This window comes from Galeopterus variegatus, unplaced genomic scaffold (assembly GCF_000696425.1).
Source record: "Galeopterus variegatus unplaced genomic scaffold, G_variegatus-3.0.2 Scaffold576, whole genome shotgun sequence".
In the NCBI taxonomy this organism is placed as follows: Eukaryota; Metazoa; Chordata; class Mammalia; order Dermoptera; family Cynocephalidae; genus Galeopterus; species Galeopterus variegatus.
The window spans coordinates 49,402-63,433 of record NW_007726687.1 but is presented as its reverse complement, the minus strand read 5'-3'; the positions used below and the strand labels follow the sequence as shown (position 1 = coordinate 63,433).

At 48.8% G+C, this 14,032-nt stretch overlaps 2 protein-coding genes across 2 annotated transcripts in view; one reads left to right on the top strand and one right to left on the bottom strand.

Moving 5' to 3' along the window:
* The window catches only part of CTDSP2 (CTD (carboxy-terminal domain, RNA polymerase II, polypeptide A) small phosphatase 2), a 22,101-nt gene extending 13,458 nt beyond the window's left edge, over positions 1-8,643 (top strand). Inside the window, exons 3-9 of the mRNA XM_008570155.1 lie at positions 1,738-1,886; positions 3,434-3,472; positions 3,918-4,019; positions 4,600-4,656; positions 7,130-7,222; positions 7,363-7,548; positions 7,729-8,643. Coding sequence (XP_008568377.1) covers positions 1,738-1,886; positions 3,434-3,472; positions 3,918-4,019; positions 4,600-4,656; positions 7,130-7,222; positions 7,363-7,548; positions 7,729-7,854 — 752 coding nt within the window. The 3' untranslated portion in view covers positions 7,855-8,643. The remainder of the gene's footprint in view (positions 1-1,737; positions 1,887-3,433; positions 3,473-3,917; positions 4,020-4,599; positions 4,657-7,129; positions 7,223-7,362; positions 7,549-7,728) is intronic.
* The window catches only part of TSFM (Ts translation elongation factor, mitochondrial), a 51,592-nt gene that overhangs the window by 8,350 nt on the left and 29,210 nt on the right, over positions 1-14,032 (bottom strand). The gene's annotated exons all lie outside the window — the stretch shown is intronic.

The following is a 14,032-nucleotide window of genomic DNA, read 5'->3' as shown; positions in this document are numbered from 1 at the left end:
AGGGGGGGGGGGGGGGGGAGTCCAAGGAACCTCTCATTCTGTCTTTAAGTGCTGGGCTCTGCTCTGTATTTTGTCTCCTTGACACAGGGGCTTTGGGGGATGCCCCCAGCACAACTTCTTCATAAGAAAATCTCCAGCCTCTGGAAATGTTGATTCTTCCAGTGCCAAGAGCTTGAGTGATGTCCACGTTTTCAGGCTAATTGCTGGAGAAGCCCAGTCATTTTCTGAAAGGTTTCCAATGGTCAGTTATACCAGTGTCAAGGAATCTGGCCTAACCCAAGGAGGAGAGGGTGAGAGAGCTCTGTATGGGATGTTTGGGGAGGCCTGGCCTGCACCTGCAGAAAGTCCTCTCAGGTGGTACTGACTGCACTTGAATGACTGCTGTGTAGGACCGTTTCCTTGCCTTTGGTCCTGGGGAATAGTTGGGTTTTTCTTTTCTCCTCTCTAGTGGCACAGGCAGCCCAGTGACTGGTGTTAAATGGCTCTCCCATCACACACTTCTGCAAGGACCACCTTGGTGTGGGTCTGAGGACTGGACCAGGCAGAGGGAGCTCCAGCTTACTTCTGGGTGCCCTACAACATTGCCTTTCCCTTTCCTTCATCCCTAGCTCAAAAAATAACACAGGGGAAGTTGTCCTGAGTGGCACATTCTGTTTGTCTTTCTTTCCCCCACAGACAGAGGTATCTCCAGCATTTCTTTCCCTGCACAGTAGTTTGCCCTGTGCTTTAAATTGATATGGCTTGGGTTTAATCTTTAGGCCCATCTCCCACTCAGGCTGTATCTGTAGGACAAGTGGGGGACCTGTGGCTGAGGACCATTTGGCGAGTGGGTGTGCAGCGCCACCTCCTGGCCACAGTACCCACTGTAGGTCCACTCTTGCTCAACAGTTGCCAGGACAGTTCATCTGAAGCAAAAGGAACTTGCAAAAGATATTCTGAAGTCCATTTCTGGTCAGTCCTATAATGCCCAAAGCTTTTTATATTTGCTTGGCCTTTCTGGGGATGCCTTGCCAAGACTCTTATATTGCCGAAGCCCAGATTGTCAATGTGGGACTAAGCAGCTGCAGTCTAGAGGCAGAAGCATCAGCCTAGGTCCTGAGGCTGTGGATGTGTGTGTCCCAAGGGGTTAATTCACCTGTGTTTTACCAATTAGGCTCCCTTTCTTTGAGGGGAGGGAGTATTAAGGGAAGTGGCTGGGGTGTGGGAGGGAGAGAAGGGTATGAACAGAGTACAGCGTATTCCTTGGGGCTGTGGCTGTTCTGGAGTTTCTGGTCTCTTGTTTCTAGTCTGCAATCTTTAGGCAAATTGGGCTCAGTTCTGCCATTGAGCCAGCATCTAGAGGAACACACTGAACAGAACTGCAGCTCCACTAACTCAACGGGGACTAGGTTATTCCATTGTCTAGAACGGATAGTCTTCCTGGAAGCTGGTGTTGGGGAGGCTTTTTGTCTTCGTGAATTAATTTTGAGGGCATCTTCAGTGTGCTACGACTGGAGCAGCAGAGCACCTAGATAATATACCTGGCCCCTTCAATTCCTGACATTTCTGCTTTGAAAAGAAAATGTTGGAATAAACATATACATTTCACCCTAACTGTATGTGGTCATTTGCCAGGTTTATACTGTGTGCCTTGGTGGAGCTGACAGATTAGAGGGTCTATAGGAATGGGCATAGCTAAACTATGGACAGAGACTCATGTCCCTGTAGCTAATGTCTGTGTCATTCCCTCCACCCTAGGCCTGGTCTCCAAGTCCTCTCCTAAGAAGCCTCGTGGACGTAACATCTTCAAGGCCCTTTTCTGCTGTTTTCGTGCCCAGCATGTTGGCCAGTCCAGCTCCACCACTGAGCTTGCTGCTTACAAGGAGGAAGCCAACACCATTGCTAAGGTAGCTGGCTTGGCGTGGTGCGGTGCTGGTGAGGAAGGAACTGCTAGTGGGAGATGCCAGGTGGCCTTGTCTGAGGTTGCAGAGATCTGTGGCTCAGAGGAGGCCCTTCCCCTGTCCTTCCCTTAGTAATTCATCTCCTGTTGCTTCCCATTTGTGTGTGGCCCAGCCAGATGTTCCTGTGGTATCTGAGGGACCCTGTGGTCCAGATCCTTCCAGGTTCCAGAAACTATGCAAGGCACTTTGAATTTGTCTCATGTGATCTGCACAGCAACCTTGTAAGGAGATCCACAGGATTCCCACTTTGCTGATGTGAAAACTGAGACCCAGAGGGTTTATGTAGCTCCTGAAGAGTTCATGGTTAAAAATGATAGTGGCAGGATTTGAACTCAGATCTCTCTGGCTCTAAAGTCTGTTTGTTGTTTTCTACTATGCAAAGCTACCTTCCAAGTTACCTGGTTTGCAGAGAACCAAGGAATTGAAACTCTACCACACTTTTAATAAACCCTTTCAGGAGTTCTCACCTGTACTTGTACAAAGTATTTGGAAATGTGTGGGGTTTTTTTATTGTCACAATAACCAGAAAATATGTCTAGCATCTCAAAGGTGGGGCCAGCCCCCAAGTAACAAAAATTCTACCCCAAATGCCAGTGGTACCTCTCTGAAACAACAAGGTCTAGCTGTCCTTCCTCTCAGAACTAGGCTAAAGACATGTACATCAATGAAAAATCACTTCATTATCCAATGGGGGGAAATGGCTAAATAAAGTACAACATGACAATATTACTAAGTGATTAATTTTTACAAAAGGTTCTCGGTAACATGGAGATGGATTGAATTGCAACATTAAGTCAAATAGCAGAAAGCAAAATTATAAGTATTATATTACAGAAAAAAAGACTGCTAACACAGACTTGGAGGAAATACACTAAATTGAGCTTTTCTAAGTGCTGCAACTTTAATTTTTTTTCAAGATTTTCATTAAGAACACTTACTACTTTTTACAATTATATTTTTGTTATTAGCAAAAGGTCGGGGGATGAGGGGGTTCTTTCTGATCTCTCTGCATTCCACCTCCCTTCACATTGGCTTGCTTGATGTTTTGTAGGAGCTCAGTGCTCCCCCATACATCCCCCCAAAGAGGGCATAGAAAACATGTTCTCAAAGAAAAGCTTGGGTTTAAGGACTAAGCAGGAGGTTAAACCACCACAGTGAGGAGTTCACATTTTGTCTCTACCTCTGGCTCTGTGTCCCTGAATAAGCCGTTCTCTGTTCTGCATTTTGTCCAACTGAGAGGCATTGCCAGCTGAGAACAGGAACACTGACTTCTCTATCCTCCGTAAGGCCTAATGTGGAAAGGAAGTGCTGGCCTTTCTTCTCCTTTCCTGCCCAGCTCTTAAGAAAAGTCACTTTTTCATGTTAGGAGCTTCCAGGTGGCTGGGTCTTAGAGAGAAAAGTTGCCATCTAGGCCTGAAGCAGAGGCAGTTGGGGTGGACAGGGCAGGGGAGACATTGGTGAGTTGGCACTGACCACCTTCTTCTCTCTCTCAGTCGGATTTGCTCCAGTGTCTCCAGTACCAGTTTTATCAGGTACGTGAATCTGGCTGGGTAACATGTAGAACCCTAGGACCCTGTGACCACTGGCTAGCCCCTTGGCCAGGGTGATGCCCTCGCTCCTTCGTGCTAGTCCAGCCACCTCCCCACCCTGGGAAGCCATTTGTTGCTGAGGGCACCCTATGTGCAAGGCATTAGGTTTTGGGAGACAGCTAGTGTTGCACACACTCTTCGTGCAGCTACTGTCCATCCCACAGCGTCCTTGACTGCCACCTCCAATGTCCTTATCATTTAATATTCCATTGAGAGGCTGAAACCAAGGAGCCAACTCTGCCTCTTCTCCTCCTGTGTCTTTAAATGGTACCTGTCTGGGCTGGTGATTCCATCTCCACCAACAGCCTAGCTCTTCCCAGAGTTCTGCTGAGGAGAACAGTTGGGCTTTCTGGATGGGCAGATCTCAGCAGCTTTGCTCTGGTTTTAGATCCCAGGGACTTGCTTGCTCCCAGAGGTGACAGAGGAAGATCAAGGAAGGATCTGTGTGGTCATTGACCTGGATGAAACCCTTGTGCATAGCTCCTTTAAGGTAACTTGATATCTAGAGCCCTTTCTATACCCATCTTGGGCCCTCTTGTGAGCTTGACAACAGGTGGTGTGAGACAACCTAAAGGTAAGGATGGAAGAGTGACCAGAAGGAAGAGAGCCAGGTCACTGGCATTTTGGCCACCCTGGTGTTGGAGATATCTAGAGGCCACACTGAAGAATGTTGAGTAGAACCCCCTTGGTCTCCCCAATTGCTGCCAACAGGTTGCATCTGCTCCCTAGCCACATAGCACAGAGAGGCACATACAGGGCAGCCCTAAAAGAGTGCTTGAGTCAGCTTTGGCCTTTGCCCCTGTTTGTCTTATCAGGATGTTTGTTAACCCAGGAAGGCCCTAAAACTCTCAGCTCCGGTAGAATTGGGGGGGGTGGGAACGGGTGCTGAGGAGTAGGGAAAACCGGAAGGGGATATCTTACCCTGTACTGGGGTGAGAACCCTTAGTGGGATGGCGGGAGGAGCTTACTGTAGTCTAAGATCTGTTCCTCCTCATCCCTCTCAGGGCTATGGTAGGGGCTTCTTGTCTCTTTCCCACCACACTGACATCATTGACTTTTCTACCTTCTAGCCAATCAACAATGCTGACTTCATAGTGCCTGTAGAGATTGAGGGGACCACTCACCAGGTGAGCTGTCTGCCAGGTCACACCCAGCCCAGAGGGTGGGGCAGTTTGCCTTCTCCTTCACCTGTGCTGGGGTCCTCTGCCCTTCTCATGGTTTGCATTCCATCAGTTGATCTCTTTTCTGTAACTTTGGCCTCTCCTATTCTGTTAGTATCTTTTATACTCAAGCCTTGCTTATTTAAAAATAAAAAATTCAGCCCTACATTCCCCTGTCACCCTTTTTTTCTCTTCATAGCCAAGCTGCTTGAAAGAGCAGTTTATGTTATTTAATAATAGTGATAGCTATCATTTATTAATCACTGTCCCCACGTGACCATCACTGTTATATGACTTACTGCATTTTCTTTTCCTGAATAGTGTGTGTATCTGCCTGCTACAGGCAAGGAAACCAGTACTAGCAGTTTTCTCAGCCTGGGATGCCCGGCTACCCTTCTGAAAGGCAGCTGGTTAGTTGCTTCCTCCCCAGTCCAGGCATCCCCTCTGTGAAGCCTTCCCTGGTTGTCCTCCCCTTGCGTCCCTACACTGGATTCTGTCCAAGTAAGCGCTCAGTGTGCATTTATCAAAGTAAAGAGCACTCAAATCTAAATAAGACCAGGCTCCAGCCCTGCATACCTGCTCAGTCCAGGGTTAGGGATTATGTGAAGGTAGTAGTGAAAGACCATTTATTCTAAATGGTTACCCAGGAGGCCTGCCAGCTGGCCTAAGAGTCAGGGACCGTTGGGGCTGATGCCCTGATAGCCCTCATACTTGTTTACATGGCCTGGTCAAATAGTAGAGTTACTAGTAGGGAAACAGGACTTGAGGCTTCCATAGGTTGTTGTCACATCTGTTAGAGGCTTTCTTCACCATCACCACCTCCCCAGCTGAGGTGCTCCACCAGGACCAGCACCAGCCCCTGATCAGAACCAGGCTTGGCCCTTGGACTGCCCAGCAGCCCTTTACAGTCTAGTTTAGGGTATAGAGATGTACAAAACCCATGGGGAAAAGATGAAGGCATATTTTCAAATAGGCAGGTACACAGTGTGAACTCCTGGTTAACAAGTCTGGGTGTCAGTAATAAAAAAGGGATGAGATTAAAATGAGGAGGGCTACTTGCCAGGGTGGGTTTTGAGCAAAGAGTGGTGAGAGGATGCCCAGCTTGATAAATAGCTGGAAGGAGGAAGGGGCTTGTTGAAGGCTGAAGAAATGGCAGATGAACAGGAGCCAGTTTGTGGCTGCCTAGAGCAGAGGGTTCCTGCTGAAGAGCTAAGAGGGATCTGTTGAGTTGGTAGCCAGTTTTGACCAGCTCTAGGAGGCAGAGTCATGGCGGGCACATGCTTTTTGAGCTAGGGAGTGACATATATAAAAGGAGCTTTGAGGAAATGGTTCTAGTGGCACCTGTGTAGGCTAGAGGCAGGGAAGCAAGAGAATGCAGACTAATGGGAGAATATGTAGCCAGAGAACCTTTCAGGCTGGCTGGTTAGCTCGCTCGATAGAGCATGGTGCTGTGATAACACCAAGGTCAAAGGTTCAAATCTTTGCACTGGCCAGCCACTGTGTGTGACCCCCCCCCCAAAAGAAAACCTTTTGCAGGCCAAAATGTGCAAGATCATGAAAGGTACGCACAGGTATCAGGGCGGCTGGCAGGAGAGGAGCTTTGAGGAAATGGTTCTAGTGGCACCTGTGTAGGCTAGAGGCAGGGAAGCAAGAGAATGCAGACTAATGGGAGAATATGTAGCCAGAGAACCTTTCAGGCTGGCTGGTTAGCTCGCTCGATAGAGCATGGTGCTGTGATAACACCAAGGTCAAAGGTTCAAATCTTTGCCCTGGCCAGCCACTGTGTGTGACCCCCCCCCCCAAAAGAAAACCTTTTTCAGGCCAAAATGTGCAAGATCATGAAAGGTACGCACAGGTATCAGGGCGGCTGGCAGGAATGAGCAGAAAATGGGGTGCTACAACAAGATGTGTCAGGGTGCCTAGTCTGTGGTCATTGAAAATATCACTTTTTCCTGGTGCAATTCAGAGAAGCTGTGCGAGGGCCTGCGGTTTCATGTCGTTGCCTGATGGTGATCTGGACAGACTGTCCTTCTGGAGCCAAAGACAGAAAGCTCGCAGAGAGGCTGTGGCTGGATTCAAGTAATCCAGGATAGGCTGTTTCCATCTGTGAGGCCTATTCTTGATTACTTGTTTCTGGAGGCAGCTGATGGTCCGCTGCCGGAAACTGAGATGGCTTCTGGGTGACATGGGTATATGCACTTCTTCCTGAGCCAGGTTAAGGTGAGGACCACTAGGCCAGCAGAAGGCTGGTGAGAGAGGGAGGGGGTGATGCTAGTGCCCTGGTCTGTGAGGCAGAAGGCTTCCAGCCAGGCAGTCCAAGAGGCTAGGGTGTGGGCATCTGGATGTATTTTCTGCTCTGTGTAAGTGCTGAAGGTGGCTGACGCTGTGATGCTTCAGCCTCACAGGGATGTCTCCAGCAAACCTTTCTGCTTTTCCTCAGGTGTATGTGCTCAAGAGGCCTTATGTGGATGAGTTCCTGAGACGAATGGGGGAACTCTTTGAATGTGTTCTCTTCACTGCCAGCCTGGCCAAGGTACCTGGGGCACAGGGGGAGAAAAGAACCAGGAGCAGGTGTGGTGGCCACAGAGTGGTCCAGCAGCTTCTTACTAGTGTGCAGGAAGCCACAGGGGGACCAGGACTGTATCCAGACTAAGGCATCTTCCCTTCTCGCAGTATGCTGACCCTGTGACAGATCTACTGGACCGGTGTGGGGTGTTCCGGGCCCGCCTGTTCCGTGAGTCCTGTGTATTCCATCAGGGCTGCTATGTCAAGGACCTCAGCCGCCTGGGAAGGGACCTAAGGAAAACCCTCATCTTGGACAACTCACCTGCTTCTTATATCTTCCACCCAGAGAACGCAGTAAGTGGTCCAGACATGCCCACACGGCAGGGATTGGGGGAGGGAGTGGGTTACGGAACCATGGGCTTTACCAGAGGAACACACCACCCTCGGAGGCCCCAGCCAGCCTCCAGGGTCTCTGGGGCAAGGGAGGAAAGAAGTGGCAGTCAGGAGATTTACACCTCCTTTTCCCTGCCCCAGGTGCCTGTGCAGTCTTGGTTTGATGACATGGGAGATACTGAGTTGCTGAACCTGATCCCAATCTTTGAGGAGTTGAGTGGAGCAGAGGACGTCTACACCAGCCTTGGGCAGTTGCGGGCCCCTTAGCCTTCCCTGCTTCCAAGCAACAGCCATCCTAGTAGGGGACTTTCCTACACTGTGCCTTTATGATCAGCCTGACAGAGCGGAAGCTGGAGCACTTCACCAAATGAGGCCTGGAAATAGGGAGAAGAGACTGGAAAGAGCCTTAGGACAACAGATTAGACCCTGAGTGGGCAAATATCAGACCACCAGTACCCAGGGCTACCTGCTCCCTGAGTTGGGTTCTCAAGAGTGTGTGTGCGTGTGTGTCTTGCTGTGAACGGTTGCCCTGGGATATACAGTGTTTCAGTTGGGGAGAAGCTAAAAGATCAAGAGTCTTTCCAAGTTAGTTCATCTCCTCTCCTGTTACCCTAAGAGCGACTGAGCTCTATATAGGGATGAAGACTATTGAAGGCTCCATTGCCAAACCATGGCCTTTCCTCAATGTTGAAGGCCTATGCCAAGGAGAAAGGAAGGGTCAGAGGCGGCCTTTGGATGCCCCAGGCACACTCCTCTCTGAAATCTTTCTCCAGCCAGCTGCTGCAGACAAAAAGATGACATATCTGGAAAGATGACAACTTGTTTCCAGAACCAGTACCCCAGTGGCCCTAAAGTCCTGTGGCCCAAGGGCTGCACTTGCTTCCAGCCAAGTGCCTGGCATGGGCCCTTTCTGTGTCTCCCCAAGGCTTGGGCACTGGACCTGTCTTCCTCACCACCTAGCCGTAGCCTTGAACCTGTGGGGAAGGAGTTCTTGCCCTGGAAGAGGACAGATAACTGATTTCCGTTCTTTTGACTCTTTTAAATTCTCTTTCTAAACATGGAGTATTAGGCCTGGTTTGTTTCTGACAGAGCTGCATCCTGGGCCTGAGATGAATGTGAGAGGCACTGGGAGTGCAGGGAAGAGAGAAAACCCCCAGAGCATGAATGTGTATGTCCTCTGGACTTGTAGATCAGCTCGGTTTGGGATTGTTTCCATAAGTCTGCTCTTCAGGGATTATCTGCTGGTGCAAGGACTTTCGTTCCAAAGGCTGGGAAGAGCTCTCTAAGCTGCTCCAGCCCCTTCTGTTTCTTGGGCAGGGTTCTTTCCTGTTGTGTCTTCCCACAGGGCCTGTCCTGTGCCAAGCTCTGTCTGTTCCAGCCTTCATCCTTCCTGTCTGTTGCTTTTCCTCTCCAGGGCCTCAGAACTCCAGATTTTCCTGGGTTGAGGTGCAATGGGTGTTCTTATGATTAGGTTTGCAGCCTAACACACATGCCTCTTGCCTCAAGTAACAGGTGTGAGTGGGCCCCTCACAGACCTGCACTCTGGGTGTCCCTAGCTTAAAGGTTCTTAATAGTGAGTGCTTTAAAAAAAAAAAAAAAAGTCACAAAATGGAAGTTTCCCCAAGGTGGAAAACAAAAGAGGAAGTGCTGCTGTAATTGAGAGCACAATGGGCCCCCAAAAAGGAGCCCCACCCCACCTCAGCATCACTGCCTTAATTGTGGCCTCCCCCAGGGCTGGGTGGTGGTCTCACCTCTCTTTCCTCCCTCCTTTTGGGGTGGGAGGGAGTTCCTATCCTCATTTCTGTTTTCCCTGGAGGCAGGTGTTACAAAGCATTGTGAATTGCTGCAGGTGCAGGGACACTGCCCACTCAGGACTCATTCCCATTATCTTTTTCAATTTCCCCGTAGGAGGTCCAGCCTCAGGAACTAACCAGTTTCGAGAAAACCAGATGGTGGAGCAGCAGCTTGGTGTTCTGAGCAGTAACTGGCTGGCTAGCATCTTTCTCTAGCACTGTTGTGCCATTTTCCCTCATCTCAAGGTTGTAAGGCCTTGTCATTCTCTGGTGTCACAGAAGTAGAACAGAGTCCCCAAAGCTCATTTGGTCATTTCCTCTAGCATCATTCCCTGGTGCCTGTGGGGTCCTGCTGCAGGGAAAGGAAAGAGGGGTGCCAGTACCAAACCAGCAATGGCATCTCCTGAAGGAAAGTGGGAGCTCAGACTCTTAAGGCCAGCTGTGGCTTCAGATCCAGGCCCTGGCCCGTGCCTCTTTCCTAATACTGCAAGAGGGGCCTCTCTCTCAAGCCCCACCCTAAGGCTTAGCCCTTGGGTTGGCCAAATCTTCTGCCATCTGGACCCAGCCAAGTTTTTCTGACTAAAGCAATAAGAGGCTCTAAGCTGATTGAGTTCTAAGGACCCTTTCTGCCCTCTTTTGGATCTCCATGTTCCAGGTGGAGGAAGCACCTGTACCACCCGCTCTCCTATTAGGCTTGTCCAAGTACTTGGAGTGTGACTCATGACCAAAGCCCAGGATGGCTTGTTGGGAGTGTCCCTGCTGCTTCTGCATGAAGCCCCTGCTTTACAGGCCTCACTCCCGTCAGAACCCTGCCTGCCCACCTGCAGTTCTTCCACAGAAACATCATTGCCACTTCCCCCTTTCTTTCTTTCCCCCGAGAAGAAGCTCAGCCAAATCTAAAAAACAGGGTCCATCCATGTGGACCAGAGCCAGCACAGTGTCATTATTTTCTGACCAGTTTCTAGTTTCACAGTGTGTTAGGGGCAAGTGATGATTGAAAACTTGCTCCTCAGAGGAGTCAGACCAGACTCAATCTTGGAGGAGGGTAAGATGGGGAGGGGGCCAGTTCACCCCTGGATCTATTCTGGGGCTTCTCACCAGCCCTTTCCATTTGAGATTGTTCTTCGGGAGGCAATAGCCACCATGCCTGATAACAATTCAAGCCATGCCAGGAATCTGCCCACCTGCCAGGGTCAGTTCTTTCAGGTGCCTCTTCAGGGACACAGCGTGTCTCTCTGATTGGGCTTCTAAATCAAAAGCCTGATGTTCGTGTCCCTCTCATAGGGGGAGCTTTGGACACAGGACCAGTTTGGAAAAGGGTCAGGTAAGGGTTTCCACTCTGCACATTGTAGAGGGGTTACTCTGTAGGCCCATGGGTCCCTTACTAGAGAGATTGAGTGAATTTGCCTTTAGTTGACCTGGGACCTTCTGTTTAGCTCTCTCCTGCCTCCCAAAGATTTTGACCATTTTGTAAACGTATAAACTCACCTCTGTTAACATGGCCCAGAAACAACTTTGTGCTAAAAGCATGAGAAATCTAAAGGCAGTCGTTCCCTGGGAAATGGGTCCCATTCTATTCTGCTGCCCCTAACCTGTTCCTGAGACCGCATTTAGTAACCCTTGCAAGGCTGTCCTGCATCCAGTGTCCCAGCCAGGCCAAGTGTATGAGAAAAGTAAGCCCATTTTCCCCTTCAGGTCTTCAGGTGGTTACTTAGCCGCTGTTATCCTTCAGTCACCTTTTTTGTAAAATGGGGGTTTAGTTTTTTGTCTTTCCTGTTTTAAAACGCCAGTAAATACCTGCATTCAACCAGGGGAGAGGAGGTCAGAGGCCTGGCCAGCTGCCTCATTCCTTTAATGTATGGCCTGTCCCTGAAGCAGACCTTCCTCTTTGGGCCCTGTGAAATTCTTTGGTTGTGATTACCCCAAGTTTGACAAGGTCTATCTTGTGCGGCTTCCCCCTTCGGGATGTGGAGGGTAGGGCATCTGCTTCCCACTGTGACTGGGCTATGGGATTCTGACTACCTTGCTTACAGATTCATGGTTTGATAAATTTCTTGTATTCAAAAACTTGAAATGTAGGACGCCATTACGTGTCTGTCTATATTTTTGGAATATTTGTATTACTTAATTAATAAAAGCAGGTTTAAAAAACCTATCCAGGAATGGAAGCTGCCTCCTGACCTGCGGTAGTTCATTTGGGCACTTAGCGGGAGCCGCCCTTATTTTCTTCTTTTCCTTTGGTCACAATGAAGTCAGAGCACCCAGACTGAACGAGCCGTTGCACCCAGCTGGGAGACCAGCTTCAAACTTGGCACTGGGCTTCTCTGCAAGGTTACAGAACTCAGGCTGTGTTAGCTCTTCCCTGGACCCAATTTGGAAGTAGTTCCATTGCCATCCAGCTGCTTAGCAAGCACATGCTGGGTGTCCTGTTGACTTCTGGACATGAACCAGAAGCCCTAAGAGGAAACTGGAGACTTGAATCTTGTGTGTGCTGCTCACTGATTCTCCCAAACCAGGAGACCTGAAATTCAGAGCCCAGCACATAGTAGGCACTCAAATTTTATTGAGTGGACTGATATATGACTAGTGGAGACCCCAAGGAACAAAACAGTGTGACTTAATAACTCTCCTGGCCCCTTTCCCAGACCCTCTTGAGAAATGGCCAGAAGCTTCTCATGGAGGCTTTTGCCTGCCTGGACATCCCAAGCACTCAGCAGGCAGCTCCAGCCCTTGCCTCCTGTCATCAGCATAATGCATCCGTATCTACAATGGCAAATTTCATATCCTCCCACCCTTTTTCCTGCATTATTGATGGACTGTGCACTTTAAAAAAATCAATTAGATCAGGGTGTGGAGCTGGAGTTAAAAGAGAAAAGAAGCTTTTAAAAGTCTGTTCTTGTTTTTGCTGTTTTGAATAGGAACAGATAAAGCTTTCCCTCTGGTTTGAATAAGTCAAGCCCAGGGCTAGATTGGCTGTGATTGGCCAGGAGTGGGAAAATGTGGTTAAGATGCAAACACAAGCAAATATAACCCGGTGTCTGCAGCCATTACTAAGCTAAGGCAGCAGGACCTAGAATCTCCAGCTTTGGGGTAATTCTTCAATACCGTTGCTGCTTACTCGACAGAAAACTGGGAAGACCGGTGAGAGAAGGCAAGGTAAGTTATGGTTTTGAGTGCATGACAGTCAAACAATTCTAGGGAACAAGGTAGAAATGGTAGGAAGAGGAGATAGAAATTCTCTTGGCTCTGTTTTCTGGGATGAGTTCTTTAAAGGGTTCAACCAGGAGTTTGTGGCTAGTTTTGCAAACTTCCTGTTGAGAAGTACAGAACTCCTTCTCAGAGATTATTGAACATTTTCAAAAGGTCGGAAAGACGGAGAAGACTCCTTTCACCTATCAAAGAAAGATAGAATGGGGCAAGGCAGAAGTTAAAACCAGCTTTCTCTGCTGGGGGCCCATCTATAGGGGCATCTCTGAGAATTAAAGGCTACTAGCTTTTACCCTGGAATTTCAAAACTGTCCCTGCACTCCAGGGGTTTCTGCAGTCCTCTCAAAGGGTACTGAATAAATTAGGAGCTGGGGAGGAGGGAGGGAGAGACCCCACTTTGGGGGACTTAGATGTCACAGATGTAATTATGCTTTCTTGGTGGTCCAGTGTGGCAGGAAGTTCCTTCTTAGCGCATATCCTCTCCTGCATTGGGGTCCCTGGCCTATGAACCCCTTATTTCCTAAGTCCCCGCTGGGAAATGGGACTGCTCTCAGCACTTAAGACTCACAGTTCTAACGAATGCCAGTTGGTTTGGCTTTTACCAGTTTGGCACTTCTCTGTCTCCAACGACTGAATGAATTGGACCTTGTCCCCTTTCCCTAGTTGGGTCACAGCATTTGCCTTTAATGACTGAAATCTAGGTTCTGAAGAAAACCTTAACAAATATTTCCTGGCAGTTCTGAGCAATACCAGGGTGGGGCTGCGCTAGTTACCAAATTAAATCCTCAAACACTGGCTGCTACACATCATTACCCTGCTTTAGTCCTGCCATAACAGTAGACAAAGAAGTATGCTTTTTGATTTTTTGCCAAAGCCCATACTAGATAATGGCACATATTCTCCAAACCTGGCTTCATCTATCAAGGCTCAAGATAAGAATGGTCAGACATATTTCTCTTAATAAGCACGATATTCCTCCAGATAGCAAAAGTCCATAGTCCTTTCTGGGTGATTTTTTTTTTTTAATCCTATGTAAATCCAGTAATCTCATCCTTTTTCCTTTGCCTCTCAGGAGAAATTAATCTAGCATTCATTAGTTATGCATATTATCAGATTGCAAGCTCCTTGAGAGCAGGAATCAGACAGGCATTTTAATTATATAAAACCTTTGTGACCTTGGATGTGTGTAGGTGTTTAAAAATCCCAGAGGTGCCTTGATGTACAGATGATGCACAATCCACAGGGACTTCTCTTCACTGTTCCCTCTCTCCCCACCCTGCCTTGCTCAGTCCTGAAGGAACTGGAGACCTCTAAATTATTCTTTTTTTTTTTTTTCTGTCTTTTTTCGTGACCGGCAACGGATCGCAACCCTCAGTGTCGCGCCCGTACCGGACCGGGACCAGCAACGGGATCGCAACCCTCGGTGTTGCCCCCGCTCCTCGCTC